Genomic DNA, 20,916 nt, shown 5'->3' with positions numbered 1-20,916 from the left:
CAACAACATACAAAAACAAGAAAATTGGTTTGGATTGATTATATAAAGCAATGCAACACGTGGGCGATCTGCCAAGGGAAAGATCTCCAATGAGAGATGTTCTTCTATGAGAAAGTGGCCGTATTTAAATGTTAGGCACAAGAAAATGCGGAAAACTCCACGAGACTAGGCCGTTGGTGAGACGCAAACCCATGTGTTCAGTGGTTTTATCCACTCGGCCATTGGTGGACCAAAAACAAGAAGCTTATGCTTTTGATAATCATCTTTTGTTTACTCGTCTTATGTAATATTTATCATTAAGTAGGCTATACTGATTTTCAATTTTCAGTTTACGTGATCTAAACAGAAAATATGGAATACAATAGTAATGTAAACGAGGTTACATAAAACTAAGTAAGCCTTATTAACTTACCTGAAAATGTTTCCTTTCAAAAAATAACAATGCTGAAAATCTACAATAGATAAACAGATATGAAGAACAAAAGGATTCAAAACGAATGGAAGAATTAAATACCAAAACTATAAACAGAACGGTAAACAACCGTAAATTCCAGCACAAATTCTTAAATAAATAACGTTTTTTGACCTTAATAAAACGTCTTCATCGGGCTAAATTACTTTGAATATTCAAAGACACTCGCAGAACGTCTTTGATATTCGAAGTAATTGTAACCTGATGAAGTCATTTGTTATTCAAAGGTCTTCATCAGCTTACGTTACTACGTTAACTGTCAAAAAATTATTTATTTCAGAATTTGCGCTGGAATTTATGGTTGTTTACGGTTCTACTAACGAATTTAAGTTGCCATAAAAGTCTCCAGTCACACTAATTCTTTGTTACATTTCACTAGTTAGTGATAGTCATAATAGAATTCCCGGGAACAGGACGAAGAAAGCACCTCTAAATGGCAAAAAAAGTTTCATTTGAATGCCTAGATTTATGCAAATGGTCACATATCAGAGAATGATTTGTATGGAAGAGATCAAAAACATATCGTCACATATGGGCTATGGGCACAAAGTAGAGGTGGTCACAATGGGAGGTTTTACTCGTATCTACAGTTTTAAATATAATTTTAATACATTTATCAACAATTTAACTTAATTTTTCGATTTTTCGTTCGATTTTTAAATTTTATTTACTTTTATAAGTGCTCGTAGTGAAACTAATTATTTGCATTTTTCTTTAAATTACTGTGCTAATTTTTAACTATAAACTCATACAAATAAAATCCAAAAAATATAATTATTTTCCTTGAAAATTAAGTAACAAATAAATTATTTTTGGGTATTTAGATAGTGATTTATTGGAAAAGTAAATTTTTTACAAGAATGCTTTTCTATTTACTCAATGAAGAATATAACTAATATAATGAATAAAGTGTAATTAGTTTTTGGAGCGAAATGAATTTGTTACGCTCTAAATACAACAAAAATTAAATCTGCATTCAAATAAAACGCAAGGTTTTTTTTAAATTACTTCAACTCTTATCAATGAATTAGAATTACAGAACATTAAACGTGTTTTTAGAAGTTAAATCAGTTAAAAGAACTTTCATTTTAATGACATTTTTTCTATTTTTCTTTAAAAATACTTTGTTTTTAATAGATGTTTGCATATTTTAAAAATTTGTTTAAGTTTAAATATATTATAAATTAATCCTGTATTAAAATACATAAAAAATGCCACTTTTGGATATATTTTACTTAATAGGAATATTTTATTTAAATTAATGAAATAATTTTATTAGTTTTAAAAGCATTTAAAAATCTAATAAAATTCTTAAAACTTAAAATATTTTTCTCAAAATTGACATATATTAAGGGACTTTTTTAGATACTATTTCTTTTATTTTGTGTCATTTTGTTTATAAATTAATTTAATTTAAAAACTTTTAATAAATTTTTCCATAGTTTATGCTTGACATTGTATAATAAAACGTTATTTAAATATAAATATAATAATTTTAAGCATAATAATAATTATTTTTTCAACATTTTTATACCTATGATTTAATAATATATTTTAGTATGTTTTTACAAAAAATAAAAAACTGATTAATTCATGTAGAGATTCTAAAAAAATTTATCTAAAAAATTAAATTGGATTTATTATAAAAAGTATATAACATTAATTAAAAAAGTAATAAATAAATGTAATTTATAATTACAAATTTATTTAAATATAAGTTAATAGTTTAAATTAAATTTCATTTTGCATACATTAAAAAAAATATTTTAAAAACGAGCAACAATCTAAAAAGCAGTTTAATTTAAAATTTTTTTTAGTTTTTTATATGTAATAACTTTATAAAAAAATATTTTAAAATATTTTTATGCTTATAATTTAATCTATGACTTAATTCTTAAAAAAAAAAAAAAAAAACTAAATTTAAGGTGATTATCAGTTTCAAGTGTAAAGTAATACCATAAAAAATTAAATTTAATTAATTAAATGGAATTTAACATATAAAATTAAAAATCAGTAATGAATATAATTATTTATTTTTTAAATTAAAATAAGATGAATGAAAAGAATAAATTTAAAAAGATGTCAACTAGAATCTACTTAGAGCAGAACAGGATTTGTATCATTGCCTTAAGCTTTGTACCTCTCTATTTATATTGATAATGATGACTTTTTAATGTTAATTTTATATAAAAATGATATATAAGTCTAGAGTTTTGTTTTTTTTTAATTTAATTTTTTTATAACTTACAGATTTTACAGCAATACTTTCTGTACATGCCATGTTATAATTTGTAGCTGTCAGGTAAACTCAACCACATTCATTTATCCATGATTAAGCTCCTGTATCTAACATGTCTTCATTCATTTATTTCATTCCTTTTTAATAACTTTATATAATTTTATAAATTTATATGTTATATTGAGTTATAATTTAGTTATTTATTAGATTCATATAATACAATATCTTATTTTTAGAAGCATTTAAGATAAAAATTTTACTCATTTTAATTAAATGAGTAAAATTTTAGCATAGAATAATAAAATAGAATTTTATTATTAAAAACTCTGAAGTGTTAAATCATGATTTAATACTTCAGAGTTTTTAATAATAAAAGGTAAGGCATGCAAACTTCACTTGTAATTTAAATCAAAGCAAAAAGAAGTCAAAAACTGATAAATATTCCATAAAAATTGTAAATCTTAAGCGTTATAATCTTCAAATTTTATAGATTTTAAGCTTTACTATGGAAAACACTTTAGCTATTCAAGTTTTATAAGCTTCAATTTAGAAGTCTAAGGTTCAAAATGTATATAATTTAAGCTTTTGAACTTCAGAATTGAAGATTAAGCTAAACGAATTTTAAATCTTACTACTTAAAGGCCCCGAAACGAATAAATTTTCGAATTTTTAAACGCTTCAAGAAAGTAAATTTTTTAAATAATAATTCATAAATTGCAAACTTCATTTTCTTTAAGTAATTGAAGCTCTTTCTTCTATGGAACTTTAATTGTTTTAGAAAATATCTTTTAAGATGTTTCATCATCAGGGATTTTCACAACTCATGAAAAAAGTTTCCAGTTAGATAATATTCAGACAATAGCTAATAGCTGATATAATAATAGAATGTTGTTGTATATGATTGCTTATTACACGCCTCCCTGTATTTGATAACAACACTTAAGCAGAGAAATCGAATTCGTCAGAAAGGCAATGTCCTACCAAAGGGGTTCTCAAGGGGTGCTAAGGGCAATGGCTGCAACACTTCTCTCCTATTGTTGTCATTTATAAAATTTCAAAATTAAAAATACTTCAAACTTGGAGAAGAGCTGATAAATTTATAAAAAATCCAACCCTTCTTCAGTACTGGATCAACTCTAGCTCAAATTCTTTCATAATAATTATGACAGTTTATCAATCTATTTTAATGATTTATGAAATTCTAAATACTCCAGAATTGGAGACGAATAAAGAATTTTATTAAATAATCCACCCTTCAGTAGCCTAATAGATCAACTCCAGCTCAAATTGTTTCATAAAAGTAAAGGTTTTTAAAAGTAAAGACTATTTTTGTGATTTATAAAATTTCAAATGCCTAAATGTTAGAGAATAGTCGCAAATTTTATAAAATATCACGCCCTTCTTCAATAGTGGATCAACTCCAGCTCAAATTATCTTCATAAAAATGATGAATAAATTTGTTATCAATACATTTTTATGATTATTATAATTTATTTTTAAGATATTTTAAGCTTATTAAAGATATTATCATTACTTATACGACCTTGAAAGCTGTTAAACTAATTCTGAAACAACGACATTATAGTAAACAACGGGTACAAAAAGTTGATGAAAGACAATTAATGCTATCCTGAGGGTATTTTTTGGACATGTTGCCGAGACATTGTGCCTCACCCAAGACACTCCCAAACTAGAAGATCATAAGTCATACATTGGTTCCAGTTAGTTGACTATACTGTTCGAAAGCCTTTGGCTACTCCTGACCTGCTCTTAGTTAAATGATAGTTGTCGATGACAACTAAGTATCATCGGTCATTTGTTTTTGATGCAGTAGCTATATGCCTATGAGGTAAACTTTTCAACGATGCAGAGCGATCATTAAATATTTTGTGGTTTTTTTAAGTCTTCCCAACATAAATCTCTTTTAAGAAGAGATAACAAGCTTTAGAAAGATTCACACCGTATCTTTAGTTGAATTTTTTGATAAAGATTACATGTCCAACTTTCTTATAAATCTAAATCATTATACGGAATGCTAAATTGTATTGTTAGTATGTAAAAAAATACGAAATGTTGACTAAAAATTCCAATTTAAAAGATGTAATTGCCACTTCTAGTGTATGGATACCATAGTTAATTCATTTGAACCTTCAAGAGAAGTGTTACCAAAAAGGCGTGTTGTCTTACGTGAAGACATAGAGAAACGTGTTGCTACACTGATTTTATTAGCTTACTATTAAGGTTTTTAGCAGTCTATTGCCGAGTTTCCTAAGCGGTAGATCACGTTCTTCAGCTATATATTTGATAATTTGGTGTTCTTGTAATACCCCAAACAAGTAAAAAATGCTTGTAAAAAACCTAACAAAGTTAAATCAGTATGCTTAACATTTTCTCTTCTTATCATTACAAATCGAGCCAATTTTCGTTTGACAATATTTATCACAGAGGATAACAAAAAACCTATCGACAAACTGTCAATCTCTACCAATTTCGATGCCACAAATCGCAACTGATTTAACAAGGTGCACTCACGTCAAGTCAAGGTTTCTCGAGTTTTCAATTCGACACCAGCATTAGAGAAATCATTAACAGACGAAAATATTATTCAACACCCTTTAGGCAGGACCAAAAAAAAGTAAAAAGAAATTGTTGAAACATCCTACTCCATACGAAATGCATCAAGGTATTAAAAGTAAGGCAGTGCGTTTGTAATTAGGAACTAGCCGCCCGTGCTGATTTGTTACACCTCTTTAATTGCTTGGGACAGTCACGTGCAGAGAATATAGTGTCTAGTATTGATTACAGGCTGTGGATGTGTTGATGACGTATTTCAACCACCGTGTATTATAGTTTATCTTCTTGCAATGGTGTAAATTGTGGTCCTACTTGTTGAAGACGAGATCGGTATCAAGGTCACCAAGCTTTGTGTGCTAATGGGCCATAACAATGAATTCCAAAACAAATTTTGGTACCGTCTTCTCGACTACAAGCAAGAATATCATAAAAATTTCCATTTGGAGTACAATATTGATGAATATTTCCCCGAAAACAACTCTATAATCTCTCTATTGACCCGTTGCGGGAGGTCTAGAAAGGTCAACGTGACATAGAATGTCTGTAGTAAGTTATTAAGGTCAACAGAGGTACGAGAAGAAATTTTTAGATTTTCTCGTATAATTAATAACTCCATGAAACTTCACTAACGTGTATGCTCTGCACGTGTTAAGATTTTAAAAATTAATCCTCGTAATTTTGTCATTAAAGGGGTGATGATAATTTTATCATTAAATACTTTCTTTCTCTTATTTCTCAATTGTTGTAAATTTCGTATATTGATACCTGGATCATGACAGGTATCAATTATGACACAGTTCACGATAACCATGATTGGTAACAATGACGTATCGTCATGTAAATCCCTCAGGCTTATACTTCCATTGGGGTAATGAAGATAATTTTTGAAGGTGCAAGTATGAATCCAGGTCAAGAAAAAAATTACCTTTAATAATTCTAGGTTTTAAATTGACTAAAATAATAATAAACGATGAAGGTCGTGATTATATGTTAATGGTACACGAAATTCATTAGTGATCGTTGCATGATTGTGAATATTGTTATTTCAGCGCATTGTTGAGTAGCATACGATAAGTTGTCCCTCACTTAATCAGTTTCCACTTAGTGTAAGCAATATTTACACTCAGTTGACCATCAAATCAGTGGGTTCACGGAACATCAACCAAGTGGAACACCTTCATTCAGCTGAACCCATTGATGTAACTGATGATTATATTGTTAATATCATCAAAGATAATTGTATAAGCGCACAGATTTCTGAAAAATTCTGAATATTTGGCTCTAAAAACATCTAAAAACATAAATATTACTAGTTTTTATGCCCCGGAGATCTGAATGGTATCATAAATCAGTGAAAGCAGACAAGGTATTTTCAGTTACATCTTATTCATTTTCTTGAGGCTAAACGTCAAATAATGTTGTTTAAAAAGATCAAAGGTGAACAGAAATTGAATTGTAGAAGAATAATTCAGTTCTTGGAGAGTATCATTATCTAAAAATCTCGAAATGTCTCACGAAAGTTCTGAACTAATTTGTCGGTACGTCGTTGTGACAAAAAACCCCAACGTGTGACTTACAACGTAAGCTATTGAAAACAACGTGGAGGGTCTGAGATCCTCCTTCATTATCTAAGAATTGTCCACACTGTTTCGGCCTCGTACATTGTCTGAAAGGAAAAATCGACTGTCAGATTACTTTATAGAATGTATCTTTTCTAAGAACATCCCTAGAGCTTTCTAATGTCTAAGTGTCATTAATTGTACTATTCACAATTGATGATACGTAACCTTACAGGAGGTAATTTTTTGGAGAATTATTTTTGCGCACGAGAAGGGTTGAGCTTCAAAAAATATATACACGAAGAAGTACACTATTTTAGGTTAGGTAACTGTCTTTTTTCTTCTGAGAAATTCCTCATATGTATGCAAAAACACGCGCTTTTTAGATGATACCTTTAGAAAGTGTGATGAATTATTCATAAACTTTTAAATGGGCTTAATGAGAATATATTAATTAATTATAAAAAGGCCCCTCTCACCTTGGACTGTGCCTTCATAAATAGGGTAATGGAACTTGTTCATTGGATTTCTAGGTGAAACTTAGTCTAGGATTTTTTTGAAAGTTATAAATAATCAAAAATTTATGAAGCTTATCAATTAAGTTGTTTTTTTTTTTATTTATGCTTTTGATGGTTATAAATGCTAGACTGTGGTAACATTATCATTTTTTTTCCTGCAATTTTAAGCAAAAAAAAAAGTATAGGCTAACTTTTTTTGCAGTTTGTACNATAAAAAATTGAATAAAAACGGTATAATTTGAATTATTAGAAAAATGTATTTAATTCATATTTGAATCAAAAAATTTCTAAAAGTTTAAAATTAAAAAAAAAAAACATTTTACTCTCTGATAAATTATCTCATCAAATATGCATGTAAGTTCAGAAATATTTGACAATCAATCAATTTATTCCTTTCCCAAGAGATGATTATTTTTTGAAGACAGAATTTTTTAGAATTTTAAATGTTTTCTAGTAAATTAGCACAAAATCCTATCATTTCATTAAATAATTTTTAAGCTAATCTAAAAAAACCAACTTCTTTGATTTCTCTTTATTTGTTTAAGACTGCCTTATAGGGGGAAAGTGATGAATTTGTATACAAACTCTCAACCTAATGAACATGATGTCCAAGGGAGAGATATTGTTCACAGCGTGTGTTCATTCTATGTGTGTGTTCTCAACCTATTGATTCTCATGGTAGTGCCTCACGATCTCGTGGAGCGCTGTCCAACCCCAGTGTCGCCTGCTGGGATTGGATAATCTCTTCTCAAAGTGTTACCTCTTATTCACTACCCTCCACCCATCGATGACGTAATTTTATATCCTACATCTAGCATTATAAGTGTATATCAACGCACGAAGCTCATGTTCTACGTTATCACTCCAAAAGAAACAAACTTGAATATTATGGAATGATTATGATAAGAATCCAATTGACTTTTTAATAAAATGACAAAAATTTTATGTAAATTCTAATCTATGTGCAATATTTATTGTCACTGAAGTACAATTGATAAGTGACATAACATATACAACATAATCAACTTGTACAATTATAATTTTTTTTGTGTTTCTCACGTACATATACATAGATATATTTCTTGATAAGAAAATTCATTGAGTATTTAATTTTATCGTCGATAATGATGATAATTTACAAGTTTGTTTAGTTACTTTATCACAATTAACGTCGTCCCTAAGAAAGTGGATGGTGCTTCACTGCAGTATCGCTAAGCTTTGCTGTGAAAGTATCAATGAATGGGACTTTGCTCTTCGTGCTTTCTGTTTTCTATAAATTTTTTTATATATTTATAAATTTTTTGTAGTTTTAAATTGATAAAGAATAGTCGAATATAGTCCATTTTTTGTTTGATTTGATACAGATGAACGTCGTTTAACTGGACAGACCACCACTGTAATCATCATAAAATGGTAAGTAGTCGCTATAGCTGTCTTGTTCACATGACTGTAAGCGTAAAAGTATAGGAATTATTATAAATTTCTTGATTGTATTACAATTTTTAATTAAAATATTTATTAAGTATATTAAATTATCTTTTATATCATTTTAATTTGATAAAAAAAAAAGTATAATTTACATCATACGTTATAGTTTTAATCATTTAAGTTAAAATTTCGTAAATTTCTAATACATTTTAGTTTAAATCACAGATTTAACTTTTTAAAAGTAAAATATCTTTAATATCTACATTCAAATATTTCATAATTGAGAGAGTTTTAGAATAGGATAGAATTAAGATGTTTATCCAAGTCTTGGAGATTAAAATTGAATTTTCTGAAATTTATTATATAAAATAAGTAGAAAATGTGATAAATTTTAATTTTCAAATGGTAATTTATACAATATAAAAATTTTTCTAGAGATATTATCAAAATAAACTAGAATATAAAGCAGAGAATCCAAGTTATCAAGAGGTAAGAATTAATAGATTTGTATAAAGTTTGCCAGCATTATAAGTAAAAAATATATAAATCCTAACACTAGAATTTAATATTTATCATATAAATCCTAATTCCAGAGCTAGAATATAGAATTTATAGGCCTATATCTAACAGTTTTAGTTGATTTGTTTGGATGCTCAGATCATATTTAGAGGATCATCGCACATTTGATTTTGAACAAANAATTAAAGATAATTTTAATTATATATTTCTATCTATCTTTACATCATAAACATACATATTATTATAAATTATTGATACTTGAATTAAATTTATAATAATTTATGTTTTTAGATGATGTTTTTTGAATGGTATTATATATATTAAACTTCACATTCAATTTAATTATCAATGAATTAGAAAATTGGACAGGTCTGTGACAAACTCTTTAAAGATTCATCAATGAATAAATTATTATACGCTTGGGAAAAATCTAAATAAATACATTTAAATTAAATGGATCCCTTAGGCCATATACAAAAACATGAAATTGAATATACTCGAAATTTAATTATAAAATTTTTTAGATTTTTTTGATTACATTAAAGATTTTTAGAAATTATCCAAAATTTTTTTAGTTTACTTAGAATATTTTAATAAATATTATCACAATAATTTTGGATATTATTGTAAAACAATAACAAAAAAATATTCTTTAAAAATCACAATATTTTAAAAGAATACAAATATTTTTTAGAAGCTGGGAAACTAAAAATAGCTTCAAAATATTGGTAATTTTAAGACAAAATAGTTTAATTAATTTTTTAACAAAAAGATTGCAGTTTTATTTGGAAAATATAACATTTTTTGGAAACGTAATAAATTAAAAAACATAAAGAATTGTAATATTTTGAAAGAATTGAAGCTGCTTAAAAGTTTAGGAACTGATAAATTAGCTCCAGGAAATTGTTGGAAATTTCGACAGAAATTATATTTTTAAACAACATATCAGAAATATTGTGTTTTTAGATAAAATATATAACAATATCTCCAATAAAACAATTTTCAATTTACTAATGACCTATAATTGATCGTTATCGATCGAATTATGGAGAAGTGTTTTTTTAGATTCAATATAAGCCCCATAATAGAAATGCAGGATATTTTCAGAGATTTAGAAAAGAAACTCACCGATTCTAACGTTATCCATCTCTGTCCAACTTGGTTTTCCTTATTTACAGCATTTACATCAGTTTCCAGATAACTGTTGTAACTCCTTAAACTATCGCCATTAGCAACTTCAGTGGATAGATCATCATCAGCTTGTGATAACATATCCTGCAAGGCATTTATATATTCTATAGCTCTGTGCAGTGTTTTAACTTTAGACAACCTTTTGTTTCTATTTTCAATGGGTACAGACTTCCTTAAACGAGCGAAAGCATTATTCACAGCTTGAACCCTTCTTCTTTCTCTTGCGTTTCTTCTAGCTACAAGATGAGGCGGTTTTTCTCGATGAGGTATGTGTTTATAGGTCGATTTGGTGTTTACTTTTCTACATTGTTTCTTCCTCTCCGATTGTGGTTGAGAACCCGTTTCGGAATTGTAAGTTAAAACGGATCCTTCCATAGGATAAGACTGTCCTTGATTCCACGACATGCTGTGAGGTAGTACAGATTGGGCATATAGACACGAGCCGAATTCTTCGCTAGAAGACACTTGAGACATCATTACCTTTCTCACCACATCGTCAAAAAACATGCACTTTATACGCCCAGTTCAGGCAACTATCTGAGAACAGGCGGTGCCGAAACTCTTCCTGCACGTGGCAAGCCATCTCTCGTTGGCCAATCAGACGACGCTCGGATCTCATTGGCAATTCTCGAGAATTACTCACTCCATTAATTTTGAGTGAGGTTGGCACGCGCTGAGATTGGACACTCTCCCTGTGACACGTGCTGTTTGTATAATTGGATAATAACGTTTTGTTAAAGACCGAAATCCTTCGTTGTGCTCTGAAAGACATTTAAATTCTCTTAGGTGCAGCCATATATAACTGTAAATTTAAAAAAATAAATCTTTATATCTCTTTCTACACTAAATTGGCAACGTGTTATCACAGATATTACATTGATGTGATCCATTTTTATTTAAATGCACCCTAATTTTTGTATTAGATCAAATATTTAATATAAGAGTCAATTAACTTCGCAGTTTAAAAAATACTAGCGAGTTTTCTCGAGGTTAAATGGAGGATGCTGAAGCTGGTCAGACAGGTGATGGCGAACATACGCCCGAGGCTGGCAGGTGAACATCGGAGACTGTTTTCCGTCGCGAGCCATGCACGAGCCAAAAACCACGCCTAAGGCCCAAAACTTCGTCTCTTGCATGTTGAGTGACACGCGCCGACAGCTGGCCAACACATCTTATAACGGTTTTGCAATCAAAGAAAACAACACAGATCTAAGACATAGGAAATTTATTATCCGAAAGATTTAATTCTTATAAAATAAAGTTCGATTTTCATAAGAGAACATCACTCGTTATCGAACAAGTTACATGGTCGATAGATCCAAAAACAACTCGTTGTTACATCGATTATCGCAAACGGAAAATGGACTTTTACAACTTAAATAGGACACAAAACCTTTCTATTGCTGTATAGATTCACTAAAATAATAAATTATTCAAAATAATCTTATGAAATTCGCAGAAAAATACTAAGTTTTGACATTCGATGCCAATTTTTTTTGCTTCTTACTGTAGTTTCTAAAAACTCATCTTTATTTCCCTATTCTTATAACGGGTTTCGTGTTTAAAAATCCCTAGGAGGTCCTTAGAGCAGATGGTTGATGTATTTCTTTTAACAAATATCAAAATATAATATCATTTTGTAAAAATTTTACAGGTGCAGAAACGAACATCCTGAAAGATTTTATAGATAAATCACTGCTTATTATACGAGCGCCAGATTTATTTATAATGTGAAAAATGTAATGAATTTAAAATATATTAAAAAAAAAATATTTTATTTTAAAATTATTTTATGCTTTTTAAACTATTCTAGCATATATTTTTTTGTTAAATTTATTTTTATTTAAAAATTTAAGAATGAATTTTAAGCTGAATGCCTCTTAAGCAAGCAAGTTCGCTTGTTACAAGGCTTAATAAAATTTTAAAATAAAAATATATGTATTTTGTAAAATAATTTAAATTTTAGTAAATTAAATCTTCGATTTTCTTAATAAAAAAAGCTCCAAATTTAATTTAATGACGTATAAATTAAATTTTTTGTTCGAAAATGTGGAAAAATGTAACTACTTATGCTACACTTTCTAACAGTTTCATACACGTAAATTCATTTAAAAATAATTTATATTAAAATTATATAAATGAAAATGTTCGAAACTCTATTTTATAAAAATTTTTAATCTAAATATAAATCAATTTATGTTAAAGTTACCGACATTTATATAAAAATGGCGATAAGCTCCATGCAGAAAGAAGGATGATTAAAGTTGATTGATGATGGATAAATTTAATATAACTTTACAAAGTTATACTTATGGCATTATATCTACTTCTTCAGTTGATTTTACGTGTTTAAGAGCTGTAAGTATTTACCAAAATTTTTTTATGATCGCCTTTTACCCTCTCCGAAACAACTACAACATCCACTACGTGTTTCTCATGGTAATTTTAGCATAATGTTATATATGAGATTACAATCTGGACTCTGCCATCACTTCTTTTTTTTTCATTTATACCCCCAAGGTGATGCTTAAATGACCGCAATAAATAAAAATTTCACATATTCTTCGTGATCTCGGCACGTTTAAGTTAAAGTCATAAATGCGAACAATAGAATAAAGCTATAAATGTTGAAGATTTTAGATGATTTTTCTTCCCTTGTGATAAAATATAGTTAGAAAAAGTACAGTAAATTTATCAAACTCTTCGAAAAATTAATTTAATACTTTTATAATCATGTTCTTAGCCCTTAAAGTCATTAGTGTAGGAGTAAGAGTACGAATCAATAGTTGGTTATAGAGGAAACTTGGCTCCAAACAAAAGACTCTAGAGTAATTTTATAGCTTTTTAGGATGTTAAACTTTCTTTATTTTAAGAAGTAATATTATATGTATGAGGAATACACGTAGTGGGTAGAAGAGGAGCTCGAGTATTCGAGTATTTTCATTAAACTACCATGGTTAGCATCACCTGCACGCCTGGGGCTTTCTACAACACCTACTGTGGTCAGACGACGAGGGAAGAGAAACGGAAAAAAATCTCTGTCTACTTTATTTACATTCTTGCATGGACACACACCTGCTGATGACGACACTAAAATAGTTTTTAAGTTCATACACACTCCCAATATGGCCGGATTGATATAAAATCAATGGAAAAAATCCTATTTTCTTTCATGATAATGTGAAAATTTATATATATTTTACTACCTTATATACCTATAATTTAGCTTTAACAATACGAGAAGCATACGAGGGTATGATTTTATTTTATATTCTAAAGCACGTTGCTCGACCAAACCATAATGTTCAAAGACAACTCTTATCCAAGGTCTTGTAAATTGGGTGCGACTGTTTTATGACTACTTTTTTTATTTTGCCCCTTTCGTCTATGTATCTATGGTTACTAGAAAGAGCACAGACGAAATATGTCTACACCCAGGACTGTTGTCTGCTGTGATGACATCTATACCACTTAACGAGAAATTGATGTCGAGATGTGATGTAAATAGTGGTGTTTAAAGATATCTAGTTTCCCAACCCCTTTCTTCAACCCTGAGTAGGTGCGGTATTCGAGATAACACTTTTATAAAGGAAGAAAGAAGTTCTAAGTACCTCTATCTAAAAAACTAACAGGGGTCAATTGAGGATATAAAACTTTATAATGAGGAATTTTTGGTAGAATCTTTATTAATCGTTATATACCATATATTTATATTTGATACAAGGGTATAACAACATTACCATCGCATCCTACTGGTGTTGGTTGACCTGTTATTCTGTTGAAAAACATCCCCATAAGCAAAATGCAATGATTAAATAGGGAAGGAGGGATTTGTAGTATTCTACTGCAGGGTTAAAGGTGATTGACGGTTATGAAGAATCCTTTCTGTACCCCAATACATCTGATAGTCGTGAAAACCCTCGAGGAATCAGCAGTATATATATATATACTCGATGTATAGCTATTAAATTTGAAAGAATTATTTACTTGACTGTCAAAATTCATGAAGATTTACAAATTTAACGTGATGTAGCACAACGTATTGCTTTATGTTAATTTGATTAATTTAAACAATACATTAACAATTATAGTCGTTATAAAGAGTTAATTTTCATGATATTTGATACATTGGAACCATTTTAAAAGGTACAAGCTTTAAACCAGTTGTAAAGAAAACGTCCTTTCCAAACAACAAAAGTCGTTATACCACTTTGGCTCACCTGCTCGGTAGCATGGGCTTGTGACACTTTGCTTCTTCCTTCCTCGCAATACATTCAAAACGAAACTAGAAGAATATTAAATTCATCTCCATCTAGTTTATTTATAATACATATATATGACGCGAATTTTGATCATCCCTCTTCTTGTCCAACTACCAACGAGTAAGATTGATGATAGAAAAGAGTGGTCTAGCAGTGATTGAACTTTCACAAATTTAATAAAATACTTCGAATATTTTTTATGTACCAAATAATTTACGAGTTTCAAAAAAACAGGAAAAGAAAATAACGAGCCGATTTTAGAGTTTAACCCCTCCACCCTAAAGCCTCAAAATGGAGTCACACGCATCTAAAAATTCCTTCCATCTACAGTAGAAACTAACTAAATTCCAACTCGTATGTCGATACTTAGAGACTAATCAATTAACTACTTATCTTGTTCGATAGTCTACAATTTTAACGAACAACGAGGAAGGGTTTGGTGTTTTTTTGAACTTGAAATCTGTAAGAGGCACAATAATTTCAATAGTGTTACCTTCGGACTTCCGTGTTGAAATTCTTTCCCTTCTGGGCAATGCTAGAATTATTCTTTATGTTCTGTACAGCAGAAGAGACCGGTCGAATGTACTTAATACATTACAGTACCCCCTCGCTAACTAGGTGTGTGGCATAGACTAGAATCACGTATGCTTTCTGTGATTATTATAAGTAATGTATACAGAAAACTCGTAAAAACTATAATAATATCTAATTATTATTCTATTGAAGTATTCAGGAAGCTTATAATTTCCATAATATAATAAGAGTTTAAGCATTTTTCTTACTAGTTAGAACCATTTTTATGTTAAACTAGAGATTAAAAGGGATTATTTTCACACTTCGACGATTAAAAGTTGCATATTTTTTAATTTGGCGCTTTTATAAACATTAAAAAACGCAAAGTAAATTTATAGAGAGTCGTTATATCGCTAAGAAGAGAATTATAAATTGTCTGGTCGCATCAAAAGGTTAAGTACATTCACCTATACTTGTACAGTACACATACCCTTATGTGCGGGTGATAATTTGTTATTTATTCAAAAAAATAAATGTCTAACATTTATATATATATGTTAGACATAATATATTATGATAATAAGTATAAAAATTTAATTTAGAAGTATAAAAGTTGTTAAAATTGAGAAAAATTGCCATCGAAATCACTTCGTGTATCAAATACAGATCTATAAGTCAGTGTGATGTGCCACACCTTGTATAAGTCTTTATCGTGACCTAAAAGACTTTGTTGTTTCCTCTTATCACATTATTCAAGTATTTATATGTGAAGATTTCTAAAAAGAAAATCTTAGACTGTTAGTAGTACAAATGAAAGCGGAAATGGTACTTTTTAGAGACATAAAAATATTGTTAATTAGAAAAAATGAAACAGATAAGAAGATATAAGAGGAAGACAATCAAAGATGAAATTGTTTAACTATTTATGTGCAAGTTTTTTTAAAAACACATCACTTCAAACTCATTTGAGTTTGACTAAACTAATGATAGTAATGATGTCATTCCAGGATGAGTTTTAATTTACAAATTTATAAAATAAAAAATATGTATGCTTCTTTATTTCCTTGTCATATCATTTAACTATTTATATAGCGCATAAAGTTTCCAAAAATATCGTTTCAAGTTCTTAAATGATAAGAATTAACATTCAGCACCACAAACGAAAGTATCAACTGTTCCATTTTACAAGAAAGCACAAAAAAAGTTAACTGATTTATAAAATAAAACAAGATCCTTGTTAATTCTTTATTGCATTAACCAATTATCTGTTTATCAAGTTTTCACAAAAAACACCGCTACGAATTCGTAAATGACAAGGATTAATAATATCCAGCACCAGAAACGAAGAAACAACGCTTCGCAAAGAGACATAAAAACTTACGTTTTTGTATTATTTTTACAAATTAATAAGTTTTATTGTTTTTCTCATCACATTATTCCACAAGATTTTCAAAATCAATCCTTTAAAACTGATAAATAGTAAGAATTAACATTCAATATCATAAACAAAAGTAGCGATGGTTCCGTTTTACAAAGGAAAACAAAAAAAATTTAACTAATTTGTAAAATAAAACAACAATTTCCATTATTGTTTTTTATTACATTAATCAATTATTTGTTTGTGAAGTTCCAAATAAAAAAATTAATACGAATTTGTAAATAATAAGGATTAAGAATATTCAGACTATAAACGAAGATAGAAACGGCATCACTTCGCAAAGGGGTATAAAAACTCACTAACTTTATAAAAATAACACAAGAAGTTTTGTTGTTTACATCATTATATTATTCCACAAGAATTCCAAAATAAAATATAAAAAACACTCCTTTAAAACTGATAAGTAGTAAGAATTAACATTCAACACCATAAATAAAAATAAAATTGATGTCCTTTCAGAAAGGAAAATATACATAAAAACACAAAAAAATATTGTTTAATTTATAAAATAAATCTTTAATTAGTTGTTTCTTTATCACATTATTGAAGTATTTATGTGTAAAGTTAAAAAGAAACCACCGCTTTACACTCATAAATGGTAAAACTTGAACACCATAAACGAAGATTAGAAATGGTATCATTTCATAAAGGGCGTGTAAAAACTTGTTAACTTACATAATAAAATAAGTAGTCAAAATCTTTTCTCATATTATTCAACAAGATTTTTGTAAATAACACGACTACAAAACTGATAAATGGCTTAAAAATTAACATTCAACACTAAAAACGAAAGTAGAAATGGTGCCCTTTCAGAAAGGTACTACGTACAGAATATGTGGTTTTATAGAATGAGACAGGTAAGAAAGTATGATAATGAGATAAAATTCTTGGCAGACGTAGAAGAAGAAGAATAAGAAGAAGAAGCAGATGTCCCCAAAGGACGAGATAGTTTGGCACGTGGATCACTATCACACCTGGATATGTGCGGGATCGAACCGGACAGGAATGACCCCTGTGTGACCCAATGTAGACCACTACACTAGGCTAGACGTTAATAGAAGTGGCGAACACCTGCCTGCTTACCCAAACTCACTTCATTAATTAAGCATAAAGATTTTATTAAAAACGTTCGGACGGAAGGAGGGCAATCACAGAACATTATAAATATATAATGAAGGGGATTTTCTAACGGATTTATGTTCGAATCTTTCGTTGGTTCGCCAACTTCTCGGAAATTGTCTGGTAGCATTGCGCATGTTCTACGTCTCACCTGGCTTCGTGAGTGACGTCAGAAATCTCAGACCAGCTGTTCGTGAGGTAATTGTCATGTGATTTAACTCTAGACGGTTAAGTTTAATTTCCGAGAGATTCTCTCCCCCTTAAAGCTATAAATTTTCAATTATAAGTTACTTTGTCGTTTATTTTCTGTTCGTTTTATTTGTTTTCTTTCAAAACATCTTTTGGAATTATGTAAAAATGCAAAAATTGTCGTGATTTTCGTTTTGATCTGAGGAAATTTCACAATTTTTTTTATTTTAAACCGATTTTATAGCTATATTACTGCTTCCACGTAGTATACAAACGTGCGTTTTTACTTCACAATACAAAATATATTCAAATAGATCATTGGGTTTTTAATTTTCCTATATACAAACGCCTTAATTAAATATAGCGATGGATTAATGAAACGGCATTTATTTTGATGATTTCTCGTTACAAAATTATTTTATAAAATTTTTTCCGTTGCGTATACAACATTTACGACTGCCAATACATTAAAAATATAAAAATACATGCAAATAAACCAGATTTAATAAGTCAATACGATCTTTTTTTAGCTATTTTTTGTAATTTATTTTTTAAAGTAAAATATGGCGACGGATTGATAATACATAGTTTCTAATTCTAGTGAACCTTTTTGCGATCAGAATTACGGAAAATTCATTATAAAAACACTAGGTATAAAGTGGTAAATAGTTTTACATATTATGAAGTCCAAAATATATGCAAGCAAATCGCTCTAAATTATTATTTTTTCGTTCCTCATAACACACATACAGAAATGCTTATATAAATAGAGCATTTAAATATGGCGACGAGAGTCGACGATACGGCGCTTCTAAATTTAAATGTTTTGTTTTTTTACATATATATATATATTTTGCCCTGATTTTAATTAAACTGTTATATTTTTCAAAAAACATCTGTCTAAGACAGATCGAACTACCGTTAGATTTAAACACGTCTTAGTCGGTGGACAGGTGGTAGTTTGGTTAGAATTCGTCGTGTTATGATACCGTTAGATAATATAAGGATACAGCTGTCTTGTCTTCTATAATAAATACATTATTTTTTATAATGATAAAAACAAGTTACCATTCTATGAGGTCAGTTTTATCATTTTAGAACTTAATCCCATAATTAAATTTTTAAAAAAAATATTAAATTTCTATCTACTTTTAGAAACCATTATGAAATTTTTGTGGAGTATAATAAAAATCTAAATTGCAATTTTAGATTATTTCCCTCTAATTTTTTGAATTATATATTAAAAACTGTGTGACAGATTTTATAGATTACCGAAATAAAAAATTATTTAAGATTTAACTGAACTATAGTTTATATCATTTTTTTAAATTATCAACACTCTCATTATATTTTTTAGATTAAAACTGTGTAGATTGTAATGGTTTTACAATGCTAAAACTCAACATCACATTTTTTACAATGACAGAATTATAACGAAATTTTTAAAATATTCTAAGAATATTAAAAGTGAAAATTATTCCGAATTAAAAAGTTGTTATTAAAATTATTAATTAAAAAATACTACAAAATTTTCAGTGTCTTCATAATTTTATTTTCCTCATGCCTTAGGAACAACAAAGCCACATAGAACAATGTTTTACAGTTGATTATAGGTGACATTTTAGTAGTAATCTAGAATTACTGTACGTAACAAAGTTCGTACAACTCTAAATAAGCACATTTAAGAGTAATAAATCAGCAAAATTTACAGTCGCATATAATTATTCATAATTTTATCCGTCCGCGACCAGAAAAAGGTAGAAAAACATTGACTTAGAGGATAGTACTTATATTTTGAGGCTCTCCTCCGTCTCAGCATGCAAATATAAACATTCCTGTTGTTAAGTATAAAATTACGATTCATATAAATTTAAAATCATGGACGATCATTTACAAACAATTTTTGCACGTTGAAGCAGAGAAGGGCCTCCAAATAACGGTCGACTCTGCTAGTGACTTTGTTGTTCTTGAGGTATGAGAAAAACAAAATTATGAAGACACTGTGAAAAACTTTTTAGTGATTTTTTTTCCTTCTTTTTAATTCACAAGTGAATTATCTTCAACTAATTTTAAACAACTAATTTTTATTAATAAAATTTAGTTGTTTTTAGATTATAAAACTCTAAATTATTTAAAATTTTGTATCAGATTTTTACAATATTAGAACTCTAAATTAGAATTTTTAGACTGCTAGAACCGAATATTAGTTTTTTTTTTGGTGACTAGAACAGTATATTTTTACACTCTCCAGAACTGTATATCAGGTGTATCTGTAACCTTGTAGTAAGCTAATTTGCATTAAATTTAGTATCAACTCTCGAAATTGTATACTAATTCGAACAATTAGAAAAATATTTAGAGTTTTTCTAATTAAGACCACCCGCAAGAATGCTAATTTTGCATAAAATTGCATAATTTAAAGCGAAACAAAGCATCGAAAGAACAAAAGAAGTGATAAAAATCATCATCACTTGCCCTTACAATGTGATAATTAGTTAACTTGTATAATTATTTAGTTATAATAGTTAACTAATAAAAACAAAAGCGTAATCTTATACAATAATGGTATGAATGAGTTAATTAAGGTCTAAATAAACTTACCTATTTGACGTTCCGGAGTGTTTTTTGATGGTTTAAATCGTATTAATTAACATTCTATTCAGACGTAAGGTTCTTAAAAAAATACGTGGATGATGATCGTGATTTTTCAGACAAAGATAATTTAGAAATTAGTAAGATTTTTAGATGTTTTCTTCTTAAATTATATGTTTCGTTGCAATTTATCACCTCGACATTCGATAGATCATTGCAAACGATGTAGTAAAAAATAAAAAAGGGGTCATCCTATTTGTTCATAATGGATTAGAGGTCAGTTGTCGCCTGGGGTTCGAGTGC

The 20,916-nt window shown here is 28.6% G+C and overlaps 1 protein-coding gene across 1 annotated transcript; it reads right to left on the bottom strand.

Moving 5' to 3' along the window:
• Positions 1 to 8,399: 8,399 nt before the first annotated feature.
• LOC111630600 (achaete-scute homolog 1b-like) lies at positions 8,400 to 10,997 on the bottom strand. The gene is made up of 2 exons (XM_023374720.1): positions 10,438 to 10,997; positions 8,400 to 8,809 (listed from the first exon to the last, which is right to left on the bottom strand). The coding sequence occupies exons 1-2, from the start codon at positions 10,975 to 10,977 to the stop codon at positions 8,738 to 8,740; spliced, it is 612 nt and encodes a 203-aa protein (XP_023230488.1). The 5' UTR covers positions 10,978 to 10,997; the 3' UTR covers positions 8,400 to 8,737.
• Between the last annotated feature and the right edge of the window lie 9,919 nt (positions 10,998 to 20,916).

This window comes from Centruroides sculpturatus, unplaced genomic scaffold (genome assembly GCF_000671375.1).
Source record: "Centruroides sculpturatus isolate CEXI.00-Female unplaced genomic scaffold, Cexi_2.0 scaffold603, whole genome shotgun sequence".
Taxonomy (NCBI): Eukaryota; Metazoa; Arthropoda; class Arachnida; order Scorpiones; family Buthidae; genus Centruroides; species Centruroides sculpturatus.
The sequence above is the reverse complement of the archived record's forward strand: the minus strand, read 5'-3'. Positions and strand labels throughout refer to the sequence as shown.